Source organism: Diorhabda sublineata, chromosome 3 (assembly GCF_026230105.1).
Source record: "Diorhabda sublineata isolate icDioSubl1.1 chromosome 3, icDioSubl1.1, whole genome shotgun sequence".
Classification (NCBI taxonomy): domain Eukaryota; kingdom Metazoa; phylum Arthropoda; class Insecta; order Coleoptera; family Chrysomelidae; genus Diorhabda; species Diorhabda sublineata.
The window spans coordinates 23,138,840-23,156,887 of NC_079476.1; the positions used below are offsets into that span (position 1 = coordinate 23,138,840).

Sequence of the window (18,048 nt, forward strand, 5' to 3'; positions counted from 1 at the left end):
TTTAGTATAATATCAGATTAATTTGAGTGCTATTATATAACCAAACTTTTTGTCTCCTGTAGTTAATCTAGCTTCCTTGTTCTTGATTATTTGTTAGTATTTATTTGGAAGTTTTATTCTACTGTAGCCGAGGATGGATGAAGTTTTCCCAAAAAAGAAAGTAGTTTTAATTAGTAGTAACCATTGTGAAATGGCTAGTATCTTGCATAATATGGAAATGAAGCTCTATTCATTGATTCATAAAAGATAGGTATTTGATACCATTATGATTATATGCAAGTTGCAATTTTAAGAAGAGATCTTACTTTTGGAGTATTATTTATCCAAAAGTCAATCAAATCAGCTGATCGATTAAATTACATTTATTCATAGAACTTCTCTATGCTCAGTAGAAAATATAACTTCCTTGTTAGTCCATAAATTTTGTTGCTAGCTTTCATATGGAACTATAGGCTATCACATAATTTACAATAGACAACTATTGATTGACATCCTGTAGAAATAATTACTGAGACGAAGACAGTTATACAAATGTTATCAATTTTATAGAAGCTACAAACAAGTTGCCAGTTTAGTATATTTGTCGAGTAGTCGGTAATCAGTAGTTTAGTGTTTCAAGTTTGATCGCTCCTCTTAATAACTAATACCTATACGATATATTAGAAGACTACAGATAATAGGTAGGACTAATATTGTTTCATATTTCCGCTAGTAAAATCAGAATAATTATTCTTGGGAGCAAAATGCAAATATTACTACGTTAGAAAAATAGTTCCCATTGTATAAATGCAATATTTTGTTACAAAAATACTGTGTGAGTTTTTAATGAAAAATATTTTATTTTTCCACATCTCATTTTAACCCTACATACGTAGTCCAGCAAGGTCCTATTTTTTTCTATTTATTCCGGAAGTTTTGCGGTCTTTATTTTTTAAATTCGGCATAAAAGCGTGTCAGCACATCAGTGTAATACTGGTCAGTTATCGTTTTCTATTTTTCTAAATAATCAATAAAGATTACACCTTTGGACTCCTAAAACAACTTTTTATTTTCTTGAGAGCACGTTTTTCAGATGGAGTGTATATAAACGACTGTATTTTGGATGGTATAATCAACTTTAATATTTTTAAAACAAAAATCGGAACAATTTGTTTCAAAATAATGAAAAACCTTGACTCCTGAAGAAATTCTAAAAGATGACAAGTATTTTCTAATAAAGTTATGCTCATTTTTTGCTTTTTAATTTTATGCTGTTGAGATGAATTTTTAGAATTAAAACTTGCTGATGTGAAATATTTCTATTCCGTCCTCTTATTAAAACTATTCGACACCGGTTACAGGAGAGGATTTATACCAAATTTTCAAAAAATATACAAAGTTTCGATCATGCAATTACCGAATCCAGATACAAGCCACTGATTCTGAAGGTCACCTGCCAATATTTCAGTTAATAGAACTGCAGATCTCTTAATTGGATTGATGCTTAATTTTATAATTAACGAAATGACTGAATCAATCAATATAGTAGCTTCCAGCACTACTTAAACCTAAATTCAATAAGGCGCAGTACGTTTCCTAATCAACTTTAACTTCGATGTCGGGTAATGTTTCAATAATCGAAAAACCTACAGGAAGAAACTGTTGCTTACAATTTTAAGTAAAATATAACAATAACTTAATGTGATATATATTATGCATTTTAATTCTGAAGATCATTTTGCGCACATAAAAAAACGCAATCGTAGAAAAATTATAGTATAAGACACGTGAGAAAATGATATGTTTCTCTCTCATTTGATTTGCGGTACTCGTCTCGTGCTAACAAAAAATATGTAAATTTCTCCATAATTATGCAACAACGAAAACATTTTTCTTTATGTGAAGATTAAAACTGACTTTTTTGTCAAATTTGTATCAAAATTTTACAGATTTCATCGGAAATATATATTCGTATTCATGTTTTATATAAACCAACGCAATTCGTGTACAGAATAAAGTTAATATTTTACTTTTATTTTTGACCAGATCCCTCGAATTCTCGCTGCCAGCGATAAAATGACAGACTATAATTATTATCAATCAATATCCATTGCAGTTGTCTTTACTGAGATATTTCAGAGCAGATATATAACAAAATCTAAATGTACTTTTCTTTTCTCAAAATTTAATCAAAGTAATCAATATAATTACAAAGTGCATGAAAGATATCATTAAGAAGAAATATTTGACTTCATAATGTTAGAAAGGACATTTCGAAATATGTAATTTTCACATGAACTGCGCAGTAACCAGCAAAATAGAATCAATACTCTTTTAACTTTCCTGTTTATAACCCTAAAAATACGACAAAAAATGTAATAAAATTCATTGTGTCGAATCATTGAAACCTTCAAAAATGTTCAGGGAAAGGTTAGTGCATTTCAAATAAATAAAAATCTATCTCAGAAATTTCATCACACATTTTATCAAATAAATATTTTTTTAATTCTTTGATTATATGTTTCAATGAGAACATACATATAAAGGTGTATGTGTAATAGTCATTAAATTTTTTCTCTATTCCAGATGTAACCTGTATTTTAGTTACTGAAAAGATGAAGACGTTATTATTATTTTTGGCAGTATTTATTGGTCTAACAGCGATTTATGCGAATCCTTTGACGACTCCTACACCACCCACGTTTCAAACAAATTGTGGTTATAACGTGAGTTTCATAAAAAAAATTTAAATATCCATTAATTCACTATCAACGAATTTTGAACCCAATTTATTAACAGGAATTATAAATATTCAAAATTCTGTATAATTCCACTAAACAGGACTTCCACAACAGAGACTTTCAAATCTCAGATTTTTCGTGACAACTAAAACTTCTCGATGAGAGAGGATGAGAGAATACATTTGATTTCGTAATAAATTATTTGGGGGATAGGGGCTCTATCCCTAAATTCGACCCTGAATCGGCACATTTAGTAGGTATACTTAGTTTATTTTCTATGTGGAAACATACATGTTATATTACCTAAATATTGCAAAATATCGAGGTAGATTGTTTTTTATAGCCCGATCTGTATGACTGATTCATGAGAACCTAAATTAAAACCTATTTCTAATTTCCATAAAAAAATTGATACACGTATATGTTACTATCAACATATCGAGAACCAAGTTGGTATCACAACAACGTTCTCCTTGATTTCTGATCATTTTAGATGCAATTGCTTGTCCTCAGATTATTCTTCTCTATGACAAAATAGGGAGTGAATGATTGCAATCCAATAAGCTTATTTATACTAACTTAGTGATCCTCAACATTGTCTGCTATGGGTGAAGAGGTTACATTCCGTCCCCATTTGGTTCTATTCATTGCTTCTTCTTTGACCTGCCCCCAATCAAGTTTATCCTTTCTTTTCAGGTTGTTTGCTATTTCTGATATTACATTGCCTTCAAAATCTGCCTCTTCTTTTATTTTTTATCTTTTCGTTCACTACATCACCTCAACTATTCTATCCTCTTTCATTTTCAGTATGTGTTCAAACCATCTCAGTTGTTCGATTTGTTGCACCGCACCCACCATGGTTAATTCACATCGAATTATGTCGTTTCTCATTTCATCTTGTGTCTTCACCGCCGCTATGTTTCTTAGTACATTCACTTCACATTCTATTGCATACTTGCACAGTTATTTCTTCTAATATGTTCGAGATTTTCGTTATTTCTGTCTTTCGTATGTTTATCTATCATTTGTTTTGTTTCATATTGTGTCCTGTGTTTGTTTTTTTTGCCTCTTTGTTCATTCGCTATTTCTTCCATTATTAATACGCCTCTTCACCAGAAACAATTAGCAATGACTTTGTTTTCAATTTAAATTTCGAATCAACTGATCAAATTATTCAAATAATTTTAAAATTAAGTAACATTTTCTTCTAACTTTTAGTCGTGTCATCCAATAAAAGATGGTGATTTTATCAATGTTCATATTGTTCCTCATACACATGATGATGTCGGTTGGCTGAAGACGGTGGATCAGTACTATTATGGCAGTAAGTAATCCAATAAATTTGTTCGTTCAAAAAGCAGCTACCAATTCTTTTTAAGGTAGAAACACCATTCAAAACGCAGGAGTTCAATATATTTTGGATTCGGTTATGGATTCATTAAGAAAAGATGAAAACAGAAGGTTAGTTAATTCATAAAATGTACAAGGTGTATATGTACATAAAATGTCTATGTCTAGCAGTGTATTCATCCGAACACTGAATTCAAGACATTTCTGGAATGCTTCTTTCGAAATGACTTTCATCTACACTGTTATGGCGTTCATAATGTTAATGTTTCTTTTAGCAGCTTCTCAATTTTCGAAAAGACTTGGAAGTCACATAGTTATAAATCTGGTGGATTATTTTTAGAGGACAGAAACTCACGAAACAAAAACTGTTGGTCCATTTTTCATGCATCTTTCTTTCCATATAATTTTGCAAATAATCCAATCTCTCGATTGTTAAAACACCTGCTCCAATTAATAAGTTTATCAATTGTTTTTTTGGCACTTTTTTCTACACCGTACTTAATGCATTATTGAAGATCGAAGTATGACAGGTATTGAAAGCACGGTCTTGCTAAAGCGTATCATGGTAGACTAATAAATTCTTTACTACTTATCTCAAACATCATATCTTTTGGTATTCGCATACTTCGATTAATTATCAAAGACATATATCTCTCATAAATTCGTTTGAATATCCAGTTACACACATTTTTTTTTCTTTCTACTTGTACTGACATTATCAGTCTAGTCTATTTTCAACTTCATCAATAAAATCATGCTTGATCAATTCATTGTTTTACACAACTTCCGTGGATTGTTATCAACTGAAAAATGTTAAAGAAGTATTGAAATTATCAAATATTTTTGGGTTGTTTGAAGGTGGTATTAATACACATGACATACAGGTAGTACAAAATAGAAAAGAAACTGTTTGCTTTTGCACTTCATATTTGTTCCATTTTACAGTGTTTATTTCTTATTAAAATAATAATAGATTTACTTCGTTATCAGGTTTATCTATGTGGAAACTGCTTTCTTCTGGAAATGGTGGATAAAACAACATGATATCGTCAAAGCACGAGTAAGACGATTTGTTAATAATGGACAATTAGAATTTATAAGTGGAGGTTGGAGTATGAATGATGAAGCTACGACTCATTATCAGTCAATTATAGATCAAATGACTTGGGGATTACGGTAGGGGATTAAATATTATTTGTTTATAACAAAAAAAGTTTTGTCGGAAAGTGGAAATGATATTTCACTTAAACAATATTAAAAATAATGAATATAAAAATAAAGGTATAATTTTTCAAGTTTATTTTTGTTCACAGAAAGTTGAATGATTCTTTTGGAGAATGTGGTAGGCCAAAAATGGGCTGGCAGATCGATCCGTTTGGTCATAGCAGAGAAATGGCTTCAATTTTTGCACAATTGGGATTTGACGGTTTATTATTTGGACGAATTGATTATCAAGACAAAACTCAAAGACTATCGACAAGAACACCTGAGATGGTATGGAGAGGAAGTCAAAATTTAGGTAATCAACTGTTTTTCCTATGATGAACGTTTACGAATAGAATTTGTACAAATTTTTGTAAATCATTATCAGAAATGAAAATTAACTATTAAGACAAAACCCTTTTAAATTTTCGAGTTTGGCGTACTACCATATCCATTTTCAGGTAGTTATTCATATTTTGCCATTTGTCAACAATAAAGTTTCAATAATGTAGGTATAGCTAGAAAAATGAATTTATTTACATGTCTCATTTCTTCTTTCTTTTGTCCATGTTAAAGTCAAAATGAATTTTAGGATCAAAATCGGATCTGTTCACTGGAGTTATGTTCAATGTATATTCTCCGCCCAGAGGATTTTGTTTTGATCTATTATGTTCAGATGAACCCATCATAGATGACAAAAAAAGTCCTGACTACAACGTTGATAAAAGAGTAAGCAATAGAAACATTTTATAAATACATTTGATGAAATATAAGAGTTAAGGAAAAGAAATTATTTAGCAAATATCATCATAGCAATCATTCAATTTTTTCAAAAATCACTTTTGCATAAGATTAATTGCAACTCAATCTCAGATATTTCATAGTGCGCTCAATTACTTTAATTTCATGTTTGAATAAATTTTGAACTTAGAATGAATCCCAATTATCTCGTAAGATTTCTATACATTTTGTTTAAGAGATATTATGGATACAAAAACATTGTGAAGTTATTAATTGTTTAGATTCCATATTTGTTTAATTCTTGTACGGTAAAATATTTTCAATTGAAAAAAATTTATTAGGTTGATCTATTTCTTGCCCACATAACCAGCCAACTTATTTATTACGATTCAAATAACGTAATAGTTACAATGGGTGGAGATTTCAACTACCAAGATGCTGAAACATGGTTCAAAAATCTCGACAAATTGATAAGGTTTGTATTTATTTTTTTCCTCTTCAGGTCAACGAGTTCTTCGAAGTGATCGATAATATTACCAAAGTTTATGATACTAACAATATTATTATTACTATGGGTGAAGACTTTAACTATCAAGACGCCCATACTTGGTTCAAAAATATTGATAAGTTGATTGCGTAAGTAAGAATAAAAGAAAAAATACTGCTTCCATTTTTTTAGCTTTACTTATTAAACAATTGCTTCAATAATATGCTGCATATCTTTATATTTGCAATATATACACAAAAAGAGTAATTGCACGTAAAAAAATTTGATAACTACAGATGGATTATGTATCATTTCAGGCTTTACACTCTAATCACCGCTCTCCATTATATGCATTGTAACTCATTTATATTGGAAACACACATTTTAAAATAAACTTTGAGGGTTGTTTTTGAAAATACCAAAGCACCAATTTCTTAATGCTTAGTCCAAATACAAAATCGGAAGATCTGACAAAATTGACTCCCATACAAGATTCCTATTTGACCACTCAGAGGGGTAGAAAATCCAAAAATTATTTCTCTTTTGCATCTTATGTTATAGGAAGGATCCTAGTCTCCAAATTTCGTGATTATAGCTTCAGTAGCTTCTTCTGTACTATGATAAATGAATCAGTTAAGACATGATCTTCAATAAATTAAGAACTTAGCAAAAAATTTGATTAAATACAAGATAATAAAAATATATGTCTTGGAGATAACTTTATAAGCGTCACTTAATACAAGACATTCAAATTGTTCTAGTATCAACTAGTGACTGGTATGTTTTATACCGATTAAGAAATTTGTATATTCATTCATCATATTCAGTTTTGATGTTTACCGATGTAGTAGTATCATCACAAAATGGTTGCTTTTTGGCAGCTGATAATCCCCACTGTAAAAATCAGTAATTGATAAGATGTGGTGTATAAATTCAGATTTACAATTGTCAAACTTTTATCAGTTCTCACCCCTCCATAGTTGAGTTATTAAATTGAAAACATATCGAACTCTTAGATAATTGAACGCTGAAAAGCGTATTTTTTACATTTGAAAGCAATTAATCATCAAAATCCAAAAACCGGATGGTTATCAGTTTAGACGGTTTGATTGAGCACAAAGTAATTAAAAATGATGAAACCGGTTTGAAATATTCCAACCCGTCATACTATTATTTGTTATCGACTTTCACATACATATTCATGTTTTTCCATCTGTTAACAGCCACAAATATGTATTAAATTTCATGTAACGTCACTGCTGAGGCAGCGTTGCCTTTATGAACCACGGCGGTGAGAAAGAGAGCATAGGTTCGTTCCAATCCATCAAATAACTGTCATTAGTTCGGTGACGATTCTGCGCAATAGAGATTACGTGTTCCAGCTGAGCATTTACCGTTATACGAACGATTGTTTTGTGTTCCAAACGACTTAGGTACTTTTGTGAACCGTTTCCGAGACGGTCTTCTCGATACTTGGTTGATAGCAAATACTGTTACAAGAGCCGTGCATAGCCGGATAGTGCGAAGAAAATATCATTCAAACGCTTCCAATAATCGTTCCAAGAACGTTCCAGACTAGCAGACATATGACATTGACACATGACGTTTTAAATTGGCAGCAATGTCTCACTATAACTTTGATTTGACGTCTTCGTCTTTCATTATATAAATCGTCAACAATAAAAATTTTAATACAAATCAATATTTCTCGTTTGGAACTAGAATGTCTCCACTTTGCATTGAGCTTACAATAATTAACAAATTCAGATTTTTTTCATTTAAATTATATCAATGATTTTTTTCTTTTGATATTGCGGACACTATTATGTTTAATACCAATATTTTAGAGATAAATATCTATGACCTCATATCTAATTGACTTTTTAAATAAATTGAAGCTTAAAATGTCGTTTAATGGATGTCTTTGGAAGCAATCTTGAATTTTTTCAAAAGTATCTATGAATAATTGAATATTTCATCTATCTGTTTAGAATAATCGAACTAGATAGTGGACTAGCAGAAATAAATACAAACTATAATAGAAGGTATATTTTGTTATAAAAATAAGTTTGGTCGACTGGTGTGCTTCCAATCGAAAGGACTCATAATGAAACAGCTCAATTAATCAATGACATTTTGTATTTTTTTCGCTCCGTATTCAACGTTATTGATATTTTTAGTTATGCTAACGCTAGACAAGCTAACGGCTCAAAATATAATTTACTCTATTCCACACCTTCTTGTTATATAAAAGCTATATATGATCAAACCCATGGAAAGAAAAAATGGTTCCAAAAACAAGACGACTTCTTCCCTTACGCATCTGATCCTCACGCTTTCTGGACTGGTTACTTCACTTCAAGGCCAACAATTAAAAGATTTGAACGAGAAGGAAATAACTTTTTACAAGTAAGTATTTGATGTGACAACATGTGACTCGCTTTAGTTTTCTAGTGCCCAATATTTATAATCGTAAATAAATAGAAATTTACAGCTATTATCCTAAGTAGTATACTATCTATGGGGGTACTAGAGATTTTTCAATGAAAAAGTGACATGTACTTGGAATATGTTCGACTTTCTAATGCGAGCGTGCTTTTCATCAGCATTATATGGTTATACAAATTTTGACAAATGACATCGCAAGTATCGCAGAAACTAACAATATAATGACCATAGTGAAAAGTCACACTTTCATCAAACTAATCTCGTAGTATGTCTACATTGCTGATTCTTTTCGGATAATAACATTCACTCTTCTAGCTAAAGGAGAGGGCGATATATAGAATGGATAACTTCGACCATATCCGAGGAATAAGTGGAAGAGTGGAAGAATTTGTTTTGCGCATGGTATCTTGTTGACACAGGAGAATAGAAAAAGAAGGATCACCTATTGTTAAAATCAATAAAACTCTATTAAGTTAATCCTTGATTTTCCTTTTGCTTTTATAGGTATGCAAACAACTGTATACTTTAGCTGACTTAGATCCTATTGACAAAGTAGATCTTAATGTCCTTCGTGAAGCGATGGGGGTGATGCAACATCACGACGCTATAACAGGTACTGAAAAACAACATGTCGCTAATGATTATGCTAGAATTTTATCAAATGGTTTCCAAGAGTGCGAATGGATAACTAAAACGGCTCTAAGGTATGAAATAGTCGTTAAAACACAAATTCATGATAATTATCTTTTTTTTTTTCTAGTAAATTAGTCGTTCAGAAAACCAAAAACCATGTGCGTGATGGACCAATACCTGCAACTCGATTTACGACTTGTCCATTAGTTAATATAAGTCAATGCGCTTTTACAGAAACAAACAATGATTTCGTTGTAACAATATACAATCCTTTGAGCAGACTCGTTGATAAATTTATCCGAGTACCAATTACTGGTAATAAATATTCAGTAAAGGACCCAGAAGGTAATTGTTGTTGAAAACTCATGATGATTCCCAGTTGATAAAGCAAATTTCCGCTTGTAGGTACAGAAATAGTAACTCAAATAGTTCCAGTTTCCCAAGGGGTTCTCACAATACCTGGTAGAAAGAGCCGGGCTCAAAACGAATTAGTATTCCAGGCAGCAGACATACCACCTCTTGGTTTTAAATCATATTTCGTACAATCAATTGAAAGCAACGATATACCAAAATATCAATCCGTTGAAAATGATACAACAGAAGTAAGTAACGCAAATTAGGAATACGTAAACGTTGCTGAGGAATTTGCGGATGCTGAGATTTTGTTTGTTTAATGTAGATAAAGATGTTCTTTATATAGCTTAAATCGTTACAAAAAAAAGTTTATTAAGAATTAGTTAAAGCATAGGATTAATTCAAAATTACCTAAAGTTTAGTTGAGTAAAATTTCAAACAAACACACACGCTTAAACAAAAGTTAGAACTGGATTTTGGAATGTTAGAAAGATGATTGGTAATGAGAATTAGGATAATTCAAGAGATACTTCAGAGGCAATAAGGTGAATGGTGGTACTGTAGGTGGTGTAATGTAAAATGTTTTACAGCTGCTTATCACATATTTCTTAAACAGAATGAAGCTGATTTAAGAAAACTAATCGGAGTCCAAATTCGCGCTAAATGGCCTTGAAGTTAAAGCTTCGAAATCTATTCCAATTGCGATTCTTGGATATAAGATTTAAAATTCACAGTTGTTTCCTTTGGTATGAACTTTGATAACGTAATGCCCCGCAAACAATGACTAAGTTGGAATTTATCGGGGGAAACTCAGACAATATTGTTCTAAGTATTCATAATCAGATCTAAGGGCGTTTTTAGGACTGGATGAACTGGTTTACCATTGAGAATTCCTTATTTCTTTCTCGGGGTGATAACCATAGACAGCTATCAACATTTAGTCACTTTTTTTCAACATAAAACAAATGTAACATTTGAAAAAGCTTCTCTGTCTACTAGAAACATAAATAAAGTGGATATAGATCCAAAAGTCAGTGAAAATATAATTAAATAATTCCACAAGTTTCTCATTTATTATATACTTTTTAGGGAGCTGAATTCGACATTGATCCTCAAACAGGTTTAATCACTCAAATAACCACCAACGGTCTGACAATAGATTTTGCTCAAGAATTCCTCTATTACAAAGGATTTGTAGGAAACAATTCGATATTTAGCAATAGATCATCAGGTGCATACATTTTTAGACCTTACGGTGACACATTTAAGGTAGCTAATAAAGCCGAATTCCAAGTGCATAAAGGTCCGATTGTATCTGAGGTTCATCAGAAATTCAGCGATTGGATAAGTCAAATTATTAGAGTATACGAAGGACAAAACTATATTGAATTCGATTGGCTAATTGGACCTATACCAATTGAGTAAGTAATATATATCTAGGCACCAACAAATAATGATCAGTTACCAACATAAACTGTTGGTATGTACACCAATTTATAGTTTATTCCTTTTCCAAATATTTTAGTGATTCGCATGGTAAAGAGATAATTACAAGATATAAAACTTCAATAAAATCGAATTCGACTTTCTATACTGATTCCAATGGTCGTGAAACCATAATGAGGATAAGGAACTTCAGACCAACATGGAATTTAAGATTAAAAGAAAACGTATCTGGGAATTATTATCCTATAACGACAAAAATAGCAATTAAGGATGAAAATGTACAATTAGCAATACTAACTGATAGAGCAGAAGGAGGTAGCAGTTTGAAAGATGGGGAAATTGAGCTAATGGTAAGTATAAAGAAAACTTATCTATAAATATAGATTGGACTAATATTTCTCTTACAGATTCATAGAAATTGTTTACACGATGATGCTTTTGGTGTTGGTGAAGCTTTGAATGAAACTGCATTTGGTAAGGGTTTAGTTGCCAAAGGTACTCACTATGTTACTTTGGGAAGTGTTCGCGAAAATAAAGACGGTAAGTCCACAAAATGAGAATTTTGAAAAGTGTTTATACTGCTAGCAACAAAAAGTCGTATACATTAGTCTAAGCTTTTGTATTTTATACTTAACAAATTGGTGATATTTTCTTCGTTTTAATTTCCATCTCACTGCCACGGGGATCACTTTTCCGATAATCTTTCTTTTCTGCTGATACCACCCTTGTCAATAATGGAAACTTTATCTGACGCAAAAAATAGTTATGTACTTAACTGATGTTCTCGGCAAAATATGATTAATAGAAACAACATTTTCAAGACTTATGTCAAATTTTCTTAAAAAAACAAATAGGAAATACGATTTTATAAAATTAAAAGCTTTAATGAGACACAAGGGAATGAAATTGTTCTAATCCAAAAAACAAAATGAAGAAAATTATGTTTATTTGTTAAATATATAAAAAACAAACATTGCGTTAGGTTAGATTCTATTTTAAATTGAAAGTTTATTGAAATTAGTGAACAAAGGGATTATAAAATCCGTGGTAATCGACTGCTTTTAAAAATTGTAGATGATTCATCTCTTTTCGTGGGCAATGGTTCTTCATAAAGGTTCTTGTTTTCACCAATATATGGCTATTCCATTTTCCTGTACCATCCTCAAGCGCCTTCTCACGATTCCTTCTTTTCCCTAATTTTAAAATTGTACAGGATGTAATTAAGACAAGCTTGTGTTTGTTTGAAATATACAATTTCAGCTTGTACTAGTTGTACAATTTGAAAGGTCACTGTTGAAGCACTTATGTTTCTGCAATCGCCTTCAGCTTATCTGTTTTTTTCTCTTGCTACTTCTTCCGATACTGAATGTTTTTCATAAACTTCATAGCTTACATCCGACTCTTCAAAGAAACTAAAATCTCTGATGAAAAATTTTTTGGTAATTTTATTTCGATTTCGATGAATTTTTTTTTAAATTACCAATAATCAAATGTTATATTTTTTCATAATCTACACAAAAACGAACAAATTGAAAAAAAAATGTTGAGAAAAAAACAAAAATGTTGATTTATCATGTTTTTTCAAATTGAAAATAATAACAATTTTTCTTAAAATTAACCTTTTCTCACATATAATCGTTTGTAACTTTTTTATTAAGTAATAATTAAAGTTGATGAACATTCTTAAAATCACGGGGGTGTTTGGAAAGTTTGAAAATGTGAACATTTGTTCTGAATTTTTAGCACACCCCGCCTTATCTTAACCTAACAAAATAATTTTTTCTTTTTTCTTTATTCCCTTAACTTTTTTCATAAATCCGCCGTAAAAACTAAAATTTTAAAACAAAATTCATTGAAATCAGATGAATTTTCGATTTTCTAAAGCCAAGAAACGAGGGGACCGCGTCAGTATAAAATTACCAATTCTTTATGAAGGTAACAAAACTAGGCTCGATTTCTTTTTTATATAGGTAAGATAAGGTGGGGTAGGTGTGTAGTAAAATTTCAAAAGTTCAAGCTTAGCTGGGTGTAAAAAAAAAGTTATTAGATATTTCAAATTAAAATTTTATTCCAAGTACGACTATAGGTGTGTGCTTTAGATGTTCTTCATTTAAAGGTTTTATAAGAACTTTGTGCAGAGATATAAATATTTTTTTAAAACTCTGTTCATAATACACACTTTCCCCGCAGAACGGGGTAAGTGTGTAGGTGGCTATTATTTCTTGTATAAATTCAGTTATTGCGATCTTGGGGTCAGTGTGTAAAAGTATAGAATCGTAGCTATCGATTGCCGATTGAATTGTTTATTTAACTTAAAGACTAAAGGAGCTACAGACTTTTATGAACTAACATGTTTTATCGTTCTTTAAAATAATTCCGAGAAAAAAAATATTATTGACCCAATTAGCACAATAATAATAAAAAAATTAAAAACAAAAGATTAATTAATATTGAAATTGTTAAACGAAATCCCGAAACGATGTAGACCTCGTTTAGTAACATCAGGTTTAGGTAATATCGTAACAATGTCTTGTATTCCTACAACGCAACATTCTTCTGGATCCGCCCAAACAAAACACATGGATCTTGAAGGATCAATGGAACGAACTTTACGTGTGAATTTCACTTCTATCTCGTCATCATCTTTGTTAACGGATAATATTTTACCGACATAATGTTCCCAGGTAGTTTTCCCTGCACATGCAATTAACACCCAATCATTAACACCTGCATCTTTATTCAAATCCTCAACAAAGTCATTCAGTTCTTCCTGATCTCGAAATTCTTCGCCAATATCATTATCACTTTCTTCATACATATCTGAAGACAATTCTGAATCTGTCTCCACAATTTTTTCACGAAGTTTATTCTTTTTCGCTGGTTGTTTTTTTTTTGTTGTTTCTCCTGTAGTCTTTCAACAACCTCCGAAGAGGTTATAACTTCCGCACCGCTTGCAATCTTTGTTCTTTTTTTTTAGATTGTTGTTCTCGTGCTGCTTCACTTTTTCCAGCAAAAGTTCTTCAAAAGTAGTAGTGCTACCTTCACTTGCATTTTCATTGATGACTCTGTTAATCTGGTTGGGTTGATCAACAGATGGACTTGGTCTTGGTCATTCACGTGTATATCATTGCGGTTGTTGTTATCCTTTTGATGTTTTTCCCATCGTTTCATTGCAAGTGGATCAAAGTGCTCTTTCGAAATAACTTCAGAGTTATATGGAAATATTCCCCCCTTTCGAAATCCGCTGATTATAATATCGGGGTTAGTTTCCATCCAAACCTTTCCTATTAGCTTGCTAAAATGATTCTTAGGAATTCGTTGGCCCTGGTGATGTCTTTGCCACTCGATAACTTCGGTATCCCACCTTGATTTAAGGGATCGAAATACACTGAGGTCGAGCGGTTGTAGCAAATGACTAGAATGAGGGGGAAGTTTTAATATTGTCACATTATTTTGTAAAGCACACTCAATAAGGCGTTCGTCGACGTGTGATGTATGACCGTCATAAATTAATAGCACTGGTCTAGCATCGCCAATTTCTTTTAGGAAACTTTTTTCAAAATATTTTAATAAAATATCTGCCTCCATCCAACCGTTAGCTGTAGCCGCGTAGGTTGTACCTGGGAATCCTTGACCATCGGGAGCAACCCATTCATTCCATATATTTTTACCCTTAAATATGATAAGAGGTGGTGCCTTTTGCCCAGCAGCGTTTCCCGCCATTAGAACCGTTATGTTTTCTCGTCCAGCACCTGCTGTGGTACGAGAAGCTGCTGTTCCCCTTTTGCCTACAACTTTCGTTTTAGATGGATCCATACAAAAACCGGACTAATCATGGTTCCAGATGAGGTGTGGCTTATCATGCAAGCCTAAGTTATCAAGAATATTCTTCAATAATTCGAAATATTTGTTAATAATGAACGGATCCAAACTTTTTTTGCGGGCGTATTCTACTGACTGTGGCTTCTTAATGGACAAACCATGTCGTTTCGAAAATCCAAGAAACCAATCTTCCCCTGGCAATCCTGCTTTAAAAGGAGTCTTTAATTTGTTTCGTTTAACATAATCGCCAACAATTTTAAGGACTTCCCGTCGACTTAGACCCCAACCCCATTTTTCCATAGTTTTCAAGCCTTCTGCTAGATCTCTTTCTTCCTGAATAGGAATAGCTGTACTCCTACCTTGACTACTGCTCTTTACCCCTCGAATGCCTCTTAAACGATAATTCAGGGTCATCATAGGAATTTTAAATCTTTGACTGGCCTTGTATGCTGTAATTCTTCCAGACCTCACTTCTTCCATAGCCCGTTGTAAATCTTCTTTTGTATAGGAGGTAGCCCTTTTGCTTTTTCGGACGTAGTTCCTAACCATTTTATTTGTTAAAGTATAGACTGATACACTTTCGCAATCCTAAAAGAGAAATATTCCTTGGATACAATTCTTTCTTGAGGAAAGTGTGTACTACATACACACATACCTTCTCAAAATAGTACACACTTCCCTGGTATTATATTTTAAGGAGGCAAGTGTGTAGTAGCTCAAAATATATATCAAAAACCTAAATAAAAAGAAAATAACATTAACTAGTTAAAACTACAGTATTTCTTACCTTATTAGTAAAAAAAAACTGCTTAAAATCAATGTACTTGTCCCGATGATTATAGATTGAAAAAAGAGCAACGAACTAGATGATTTGACCACATTAACATAATAACAGAAAATACTAATTTTCACCTCAACTGAAGGTATCTGTTGCTGCCTTATATGTTAGTTCTAGAATTTATATATGTGTCTTCAGTTATTCATAGATGGCAGAAGCAGTTTCAAACCCACTCAAGAAATAACGTTGGATTACACACTTACCCCATCTTACCTTAGTTAACAAAAAATGTAAGACCGTCATGCATTTTGTCTGTGGAGAATGAATGTAATATGAGGATAAATTTGAAAACTTTTCAAAAATCTTCATTCAACAATCTTCTTTCTACTTCCAACGTTAATAGATTTTATTTTCAAAAAAAAAAATTTTTTTTAAGTGACTGTGCAATATTTGAAATACGAAAATCGCACTGTCATACGAGTTTTTGCACCATGCTTAATCATTACCAGTATCAATACAAAAGATATTGGAAAGTGTGTGCAAAAAAAGTCTTAATAAATCTCACTACGAACTTAAGATACGAGATTTTGACTTTATGACGACGATTTGTTTTTGCAGACGTGATTTTGAAATGATAGGGTACATTTAAATAATTTGACTATATATGTTTTTAATGCATACTAATTAATATAAGCATCGGTGGTTCAGTGGTAGAATGCACGCGGGCGGCCCGGGTTCGATTCCCGGCCGATGCAAGTCTTTTTTAAATATATAATTATTTATCTTTTAGGTAAAACAGCCTCAGCTCAAGAAAGAAAATTAATTCAAGAGAAATTATTATCAGCGTGGACGTTTGTCTCTGACACAGAGAATTTATCTTTCGAACAATATAAAACCAAATATATCATGGAGGTAAATAAATAAATATATATCCAAAAATAAGGAAATAATTTCGGATTAAAATAATTCTCTTTTTCATTTTCAGTATGCTGGATTGAAACGAAGTTTGCCAGATAACGTTCAAATTTTGACTCTAGAACCATGGAAAGCAGACACATTTTTATTAAGGCTAGAGCACGTGATAGAAATTCACGAAGATGCTAAATTGTCCTTACCACTAACAGTTGATTTGAAAGTAAGTTCTAATAAATCTTTGGAAATATAACACACACTCATATTACCCCTGTATTATTTTTATTATTTATAGAATTAATTCCTTATTCTTCAAAAGTCAAACAGGTTTCATATATTCTTGTATTTTGCAAACTGAGATTTGCACATGCAGTGTGTCCATCTCGATTAGCAGCAAAATAATTATTCACCAAAACAGCCATCAGCTATTAAAATTTTTTTTAGTCGTATACGAGGGATTTAAAAAAATATGAATTATTCTCAACAGTAAAGTATCCTAATTTTTTATAATATCGAAAATACTGTAAACTATATGTGTTTACAAAATGTTTGGATCCATGATTTTATACATTTTCCTATTTTTTACTGTAGCAAATTCCCTTGAAACGACACATTTTCAATATAATGACTCATTTGCACTTGACGTCTTTTATTTCAGGACTTATTTGCACCTTTCGAGATATCAAACCTGCAGGAAACAACTCTGGGTGGTAATCAATGGTTATCAGAAAATCACCGACTTCAGTTTAATGTTGGTTCAACTCTTGAAGATTTGTGGGCAGATGAAAAAATTTCCGAATACCAAAAATGGGCGCAAAATAAATGGAAAGCAAATTTGAAGGAGCGTGTTATAGCAGAAGCAAATGATCTGTCAGACGATGTGGATAATTTGAAAATTCTTCTTAATCCTATGCAGATTCGTACATTTATTTTAAATATTGAAAAATGATTTTGATGAATCAAATATATTTTTTCTCATATGTTATGTGTTTCATTCTAGAATAATACATTATATTTTAAAGTTATTCTACGCTCCGTAGGAACATAATGCTTAGGGTCACTATTGAAATACCTTAAGATAATTGTCAAATGAGTTGCCTAATCATCACCCAAATATTTGTAAAATGAGTTATCTACGTATTGATACCGTATTA

General features: G+C 31.6%; 1 protein-coding gene across 6 annotated transcripts; it reads left to right on the forward strand.

Annotated features, from left to right (window-relative positions):
* Positions 1–539: 539 nt before the first annotated feature.
* Positions 540–17,874, forward strand: LOC130441940 (lysosomal alpha-mannosidase-like). Of its 6 annotated transcripts, none has more exons than XM_056775853.1 (18): positions 540–680; positions 2,566–2,705; positions 3,939–4,048; positions 4,104–4,181; positions 5,061–5,246; positions 5,384–5,589; positions 5,866–6,002; positions 6,517–6,650; positions 8,682–8,910; positions 9,454–9,653; positions 9,710–9,927; positions 9,988–10,184; positions 11,026–11,357; positions 11,462–11,732; positions 11,790–11,922; positions 16,773–16,894; positions 16,968–17,117; positions 17,553–17,874. In XM_056775853.1, the coding sequence occupies exons 2-18, from the start codon at positions 2,595–2,597 to the stop codon at positions 17,841–17,843; spliced, it is 3,105 nt and encodes a 1,034-aa protein (XP_056631831.1). In that variant the 5' UTR covers positions 540–680; positions 2,566–2,594; the 3' UTR covers positions 17,844–17,874. The 6 variants fall into 6 exon arrangements, with proteins under 6 accessions (XP_056631831.1, XP_056631826.1, XP_056631829.1 ...); XM_056775848.1 differs by lacking the exon at positions 6,517–6,650 and adding an exon at positions 6,356–6,489 and having other exon boundaries at positions 554–680; XM_056775851.1 differs by lacking the exon at positions 6,517–6,650 and adding an exon at positions 6,356–6,489 and having other exon boundaries at positions 561–2,409.
* Positions 17,875–18,048: the final 174 nt, after the last annotated feature.